This window comes from Notothenia coriiceps, unplaced genomic scaffold (genome assembly GCF_000735185.1).
Source record: "Notothenia coriiceps isolate Sejong01 unplaced genomic scaffold, NC01 NC01_scaffold00037244, whole genome shotgun sequence".
Taxonomy (NCBI): domain Eukaryota; kingdom Metazoa; phylum Chordata; class Actinopteri; order Perciformes; family Nototheniidae; genus Notothenia; species Notothenia coriiceps.
Window position 1 is genome coordinate 17,259,061 of NW_011369945.1, and position 7,400 is coordinate 17,266,460.

General features: G+C 44.3%; 1 protein-coding gene across 5 annotated transcripts in view; it reads left to right on the forward strand.

Moving 5' to 3' along the window:
- The window catches only part of rbms3 (RNA binding motif, single stranded interacting protein), a 265,018-nt gene that overhangs the window by 224,579 nt on the left and 33,039 nt on the right, over positions 1-7,400 (forward strand). For all 5 annotated transcript variants that reach the window (XM_010793775.1, XM_010793774.1, XM_010793779.1 and 2 more), the window contains one exon: positions 5,979-6,085. In XM_010793775.1, the coding sequence (XP_010792077.1) occupies positions 5,979-6,085 (107 nt within the window). The remainder of the gene's footprint in view (positions 1-5,978; positions 6,086-7,400) is intronic.

The following is a 7,400-nucleotide window of genomic DNA, read 5'->3' on the forward strand; positions in this document are numbered from 1 at the left end:
CCCCCCAGGGAAAAGTCCACCGACAGCTGCTCTTAAGTCCGTCTGCCACAGCACCAAAACGGTTTGCAATGAAAAGAAAGCTCCACAGGCCAGGACCCGTTTCAAGTCACAAGGACAAAGATAAACAGTGAAGGCTTACTAGTTATGAATTCCATGAACACAGTTATTCTTCGTATATATTTCTACTGTCAGAGGAAGGTCTATTTCTGTTAAATATCATTTCCTGGGAAAATGTGCTATTGCAACATTACCGCCTTGCCGATGCCCTGCATTGCAATGCAACACTTTCATTAGTTGGTTTTTGATTAATAATGAAATGTAAGTAAGCAGCTGTCTTTAACACGAGAGAGATACATTTCATCATATTATCTCATTCAATTTATTTCAGTGAGTCATAAAAAAAGGACTGTATTAAACATTTGAGTTACATGTATTTACATATGAGCTCACTCTTAGGTCACTGTGCACATCCAAAGTGCAAACATCAGTTACTGTCAAATTAAATACAAATAAATGGTTTGTAATTTATCCTAATAGAAATGTTTGAATGCAAAGATGAAGACCTCAGGAGAGTCCTCAGACCAAACAGTCTACTTGGCTCTCTGCTTGTCTGTGATGTATTCACGCCACATCTCCTGTTGCACACTGCAATGTTTTCTTAGCTGGGATCTTATTTCCAATCCACTCTGCAAATAGTGTTTTTCAGTTTTATACTATACTCTTACAATTTTGAAGCGACCACAATGTGGCTTCTTGTAATTGCCACCATGGCCAGCTGTGTAAAGCGGCCTCTGATACTGAGACCTACTGCAACAACTAAGATGTTGGCAGTATGGAGAAGCATGTGTGGGTTCAGCAAACATCTGCCAACTACAGGAACCAGCAACACACAACTATGCCATTTGGAAGGAATGTGGCGAGAACTGTCTTTTTGTATAAATCTTATTTCAAAATATGGATGGAGGATTGTGAGTCGCTTATAGGAGCTGGCAAACACATGTACTAACTTCTTCTCACTCGCATAACTGTGTCTGTTGTTTTTAGTAATTTGTTTTTCTCACCATGGCAACCTTAGCGTCGGGAATGGCGAGTGGAATTAGCTGATTAAGCTCAAATGAATATCTTGTTCAACTGGTACCTCAGAGCTTTTCACACAGGGGTTTGCTAGCAGCTGGAAAGCCCCCGCCTGTTTGGCGCTGCACTTGCTGGAGAAGATTAATTCAGATTCAATACTCGAAGGTGCAAGCATAATTTCATCTGCTAAAATAATTACAGCTGTTTTTAATGCAGAATCTTCCACAACTTATTATTTGTCTAAAGCTGGTTTGGGCTCAGTCTGCTCAGCGATTCATGAAGAAATAGATGGATGGATGGATGGATGGATAGATAGATAGATGGATAACCACAGAGAGTGATGCAATGGAGGTAGATGTACGGAGAGGAGTGAGAGATGGATTAGCATGTCAGAGACTTCCTACAAAACATTACTCTTGTTAAGTGCGCAATAGCTCATCGATCAGGCTTCTACCGCCTGCATCCAGGGCTCTTCCCTCCACTTCCCTTCCCGTAATCCATAATATGATCTCAGGCCTGTGCCGGCTGCAGGGGCCCTCTATGGGAAAGTCTGAGCAAGGGCTAATCAATAGCCATAGAGCATGTGTATCGGATGCAGAGTGAGAAGCAGGGCTTTGTTGACATCCTCCTCCCTATACTAATCTCACTCATCTATAAAGTATGGATTGCACGGGGGGGGGACTGCGCCTGTCACTCCTACCATTGAAAGTATCTCCGTCTCTTCCCTTCCATGTCTTTTTGACTCTTTATGACACTGTACCCGTCTTTCCATCTATCTCCCTCTCCTTCTCCCTCTTTGTCTCTCTCTCCCGCTCAGTGCCCTCTCCATTTATCGGCCCGTGTCATTGAGCCATGTGTGCCGTCCCTGTCAGCAAAACGGCTGGCAGACTGTCTTCATTTCCGCGCTGAAAGATGTGAGGCCAGTGTGGCAGTTGTGAGAGCTATTGACTGGAATCTATCAAAGCCCTCCCTGTAGTGAAGCTGCCTGCCTTCCTGGTTGGCGGCCATTCTGAGCTCGCCCGTTTCACTCTGAAAATGGCGACATATATGCTGCTCCATTCTTGTCCACGTCCTTTCTCATTTGTCCCTCTCACCTGTCATATGTTCTATCAGGACTACTAAATCTGTGTCTATTTCTAGCACGATGTCCCTTGTGCTCCCTCCCTCCTCATGTGTCTTTCCGTGCCTCTCATTCTCTCCCTCCTTTTTTTCTCTCCTTCCCATAAGACTCAGCCTCCTCTGTCTGGGCAGACAGGTCAAGCTTGCTGATGGGAATCAGACAGTTGTTGATCCAATTAGAGCTCCCCTCGAGCAGTGTCAGAGTAAAGCAGGATTCCAATAAAAATACTTTCCTCATTTTTCTCCTTTTCCATTTTCCCTCAAATATGTCCTTGCAGTCAAACACAGCAGAACCATCTGAACGCTTAGCTCATGGAACCTCAAGCCAAAAACCTGTAGGAACCTTTAACTCGACTTTGTTCTTAAGAAGTGCAAAGCTTCCTTTCGCTGAAGCTTTTCAGAATGACTGACTGCTTTTGGTACAAGTGGCTGAGCACTTCCTTCTGTCAGGCCTCTTTGCACATACCAAGAGCAAAGGCCCAGTCTGCCTCTGGAGCTCTTGTGAGAAGCCTCTGTTATAACTGTCTGGATGGCTAAAAGCTATTTCACTGAGCAAATCCTTTTTACCCAGTCTTCTGCAGCTCAGAAATTACTGCATTGATTTCAGGCCGAACAGACATGCAGTCCAATTCTGATCAGCGGACAAATGTATGACATGATGATTTTTATGTGTTATAATGCACATGCTAATTTGATGATATTCAGCTGGCTTGCAAGACCATCCAGAGCACACTCAAGCACTATTTGTCTGCAGATAGTAGAAGGAAAAGCAATGGTTAGATCTGCTGTTACTCTGCAGACAACGGACTGGTTTCCCCTAGATGCCCGCACATAGGAAACAACATGAACAGCAATAATTACTTATGCAATGCTGCGCTAATACTTGCAACAAGCATTGTTATTGCTCTGTCTCATACAGACGTACATCTGCATACTCATTGGTTTATTTGACTGGTTGGCAATGTGCCTATTGATGAGCAGAGAGCCATGACTATCTGTTCAGAGCCAGATGCACAATCGGAAGTGTGATTGAGCCGAGGCTGCGATCCAATGATGCGAGCAGCGCTGACATCTTACTCGCACTTAACTGTTGCGCCATGCCCCTATTATTTTGGTGTACATGTGAGCGTGGCTGGTGTTAAATGTGCACAAGTCTGCGGTCACCACTCGTTAAAGTGTTTACCAGTTCCTACAGTAACACACATAAAATAGAATTAGGAGCCTCCACGGAGCACCTTGTTAGCAGCAGTTGTTCACCTTGTCCAAAATCCTTTTTTGTATTTTTTTCCGATGATTAAGGATCATTAGAGGGCACCAAATGGTTCATAACTAACATTTTTTTAAGTGGCCACCTACAACAAATACTCCAGCCTGTGACCTAAAGCTTAGCGTCAGCAAGCTAGCATTACAAATCAGTGGCCTAGTTTATTCTGGGCTGTGCCAGTGATGATGGTGTGCGGGGAGAGGTCTTTAGGTTTTTAGGCTGGCAGCAGTTTGTTTTGTGTTTTTGAGGGTTGTGTGTTGTAGCAGATAAACTTTAGGGGCAAAAGAAGGGTGTGTGTGTGTCAGGGCTACAGAGGCGTCTGTGTGATCACAGGGTGGGTGGGGTGGTGTGAGGCTGTTGATCTTGGGCCAGAGTCTTAAACAAATTGGCTAACTCTCTGTGGGAACTTGGGATGTAGTCACAGGGGTAACGTCAGCGTGCTCTGTGTCAGATTCTCCAAATGTCTCCGATAGCTAATTATCTCCCACAGTGCCAGAGGAGAGGTTTGGTGGGGCTTTTTTTGTTTTTCTTCTGCTGCGTTTCTCTCACTCTCCCTTCCTGGCAACATTCTCCTGGGCTGACTTTGAAAAGTGTGGTCCCATAGTAGGCCCTAAAGCCACGTAAACACATTAAGTTTTCTTATTTTCTAGAGAAGTTGGTTTGAATGTGTGTGGCCCTAAGCTGCACACACACACCGTTTTGTAAGTGCATAGCAATACTGTAAACAAACAAACAATTCCCCCAAAATTGACATGCAAATTAATAGAATAAAAAATTCATACTCAAATAATTTATTTCAACTAAAAAACTCCCCGGTTGCTTCACTTCAGGCTGTTTTATTTTTATTTTATTGCTGTCACTACCTTGTCAATCCTGGCAGCATTTCTTTATTCCCAGCCTTGTGATGCTGCTTATCAAGGCCCAAGCGCCTCCAACATCTGGGAGCGGAGATTAAAGCATCAACAATTCTCTCGGTGGGTGTCATCTATGTGATGAAAGGTCCTGTTGCTCACCTCCTGCAGACAGCCCCGTCATTGGCCCGTGTCGTCACAGAGTGGCCGTGTCACGAGCTGCCAGGCCTATAATGTGGAGGCGCTGACAGGAGAGCCGTCAGGTCCTTTCCAAGCCACCAGGTGCAGGGCAGCGGCGGTTCAGTGTTTGGACAAGATTGCTGGCTTAGTGTGTGCTGTACTGGTACTGAACTGTACAGCCTTTACATAGAGCCAGCGTTTGATCCAGGTGTAGATCGTCTCTCAGCCTCTGTTTCCTTCTTGTTTCTCCCACGGTCACTCACCTGTTTCTCTTATCTGACTCTGTGTGTGTGTGTGTGTGTGTGTGTGTGTGTGTGTGTGTGTGTGTGTGTGTGTGTGTGTGTGTGTGTGTGTGTGTGTCTTTCTCTCACTACCTCTGTGTTTTGTTTTTTTGTTATTCCAACTGTCTCCATTCCGCTCTCTCATCTCCCCAGTATGTTTCCAAAGAGATTCCAATCTCGCTGACGCACACTGAAAAGGGGACGGACACTGTTAAGACCCCCAGATCCCCAGCCAAGAGAGCCACCCGTTTCTCATGAGAAAAGCTCACCAAGAGCAAATTTCCTCTCGCTTTTTTTCCCTTTGCTTCTTTGAGCCTGTCTTTCTTCAGATCGTCTCTGCCTCTACAGCATCTCAACAGGAGAGTCCTCTTCCTGAATTAATTTGGTGCCTGTCGGTGCTCACCTGCAGCTCAAGTGTGAGAAAATGCCCTTTGAGAAGTTATCTTTATAGCAGCGTAGGTCATCGCAACACTCTCATCAACCTTTTATCAGCAATTATGCAAACAAAAGGCTGTTGATACAGAGACAGGGGGGTCTTTTTTTCTATCTTTTTAATTCGATTAATAACAGCTATTTCATTTCATGTTTTTTCCTGCTGGTTGATGATAGACACTTGCCAGCTCTGTAGCGAGGGCACTTGTGTCAATCCTCTACTTTTTTTTTGTTATCATCGTCTCAGAATGCCGGAGTGCCCCTGGTGTTCACTTCAACAGCATCTAAATATCTATGACACCCTCTGCTCAAACAACAGAGCCCGGTGAGACTGTTGTGGAGTGTAAAAAGGCATAACATTTTAAATAAAGGAGAATATGCCTGTTAAAGTGAAACGAGCAGGGATTACTCATCATGAACAGGAACGCCTTCTTGAGAAAATGCTTTGGCTGACAGAGCGGTGCTGCTTTACCATCTCCGAGGTATTTACAAGAGCGATTACTGTGATTATTATTTCAACAATACCCTGCGATGCTCTTTCATGGGCTGCCAGCCTGGGCCAGGGTGGAGAGCGCCTGCCAACAATGTCAGTCTGGGAATTTTTCTTGGAGCTCCATAGGAGGGCAGAGGGAGGAGGGAGAGACACAGAGACGATGGTAGAAGAAGATACATGCAACATGTTCAAAAGGACTCATGTCCTTCTGACGGGTCACAGGATGAAGTCCTTCTAACCTGATTTGTTTCCTCCCCCTCCCTCCTCTTTCTATCTCTCTGCAGCTCCCTTGGAGCCTTTGCTGTGCAAATTTGCCGACGGAGGGCAGAAGAAACGCCAGAGCCAGAGCAAGTACCCTCAGAACGGGAGGCCGTGGCACAGAGAAGGCGAGGTAAGATGTTAAACCATTCAGACATCGCAGCATCTGAGATACCCGGAATTGTGTTTTATTTCATCATGAAATTGAGCAAATGTTCAAAGAATATGAGTGAATTATCAACTGTGGAAATCGTTGCGCCAGCACAGTGATTTTAATATTCTTCAAGGACCAGTCGTCTTTTAAAATGTAACTCAACTATAGCTGACAAAATATCTTCTTGGCTCCCGTCAGTATATTGCCACTGTAGCATAATTTTCTTTAGCTGATCATTTTCCAACCTTATTTGAATGATTGCATTCTACTGTCATTTATAATTTTCTTAATTCATTAATGGGGACATTCGCACATTTTGAAAATAACCAAAGCAACATGTAATAATAATTAGATGTATATATATTGTACTTGAATACAAAAACTATAGGGGACGAAAGCAAATATCAAACTCTTAATCCTTAAGACGTTATGAACAATGCATTTAGCTTTGAGGCAATGGTATTTCTTATAAAAAGTCCCACCCTGCGTACAAGAGCCCTTATTGCCAACATCTGGCTTTATGTAGACTATAACTGCCTTTCATTTGTATTTACTCTAAGATATAGAGCTGTTAACAAAAGAAAAGGAAAACACACCAGATATCGATCAAACTGCCCCTGGATGTATAGGCGCTGTCATGTAAATTGCATCTCAAGCAAATCGCCTCACTGAACGCGCATATTCCCGCCATACATCAGAAACTAGAAATTGGATGCAGTGCTATGGTAACATACTCATCAGCAACATGTGGAGGCAAGGCTAAAGCGTCTTCATAGCCTACCAACCAGCTATACTGGGAAGGACACACATAAGAGACAGGTACTAGAGTGCTTCAGACTGCACTATATAGTATGGAGTAACACACACACACACACACACACACACATACACACACAAACACACACACATTCAGTGAGGCTGACAGTTGTGCTGAAACTGCAAGGTAGGGGAGCCCAGGAGAGATGAAATGTTTGTACTTCAGAAAACACATGCTCTGTGTGTGTGTGTGTGTGTGTGTGTGTGTGTGTGTGTGTGTGTGTGTGTGTGTGTGTGTGTGTGTTTCTGTGTCTGTCTATCACATGTTCAGCAGCCCTTACACACCTATAAGCCACTGAAGTGTGTTTAACCTAAATCACATTGCTACATCCCCTCACAGGCCACACATTGACAGGGTCTGCTCAGTTAACTGGAGCTAAACTGAGGTGTGTGTGTGTGTGTGTGTGTGTGTGTGTGTGTGTGTGTGTGTGTGTGTGTGTGTGTGTGTGTGTGTGTGTGTGTGTGTGTGTGTGTGTGT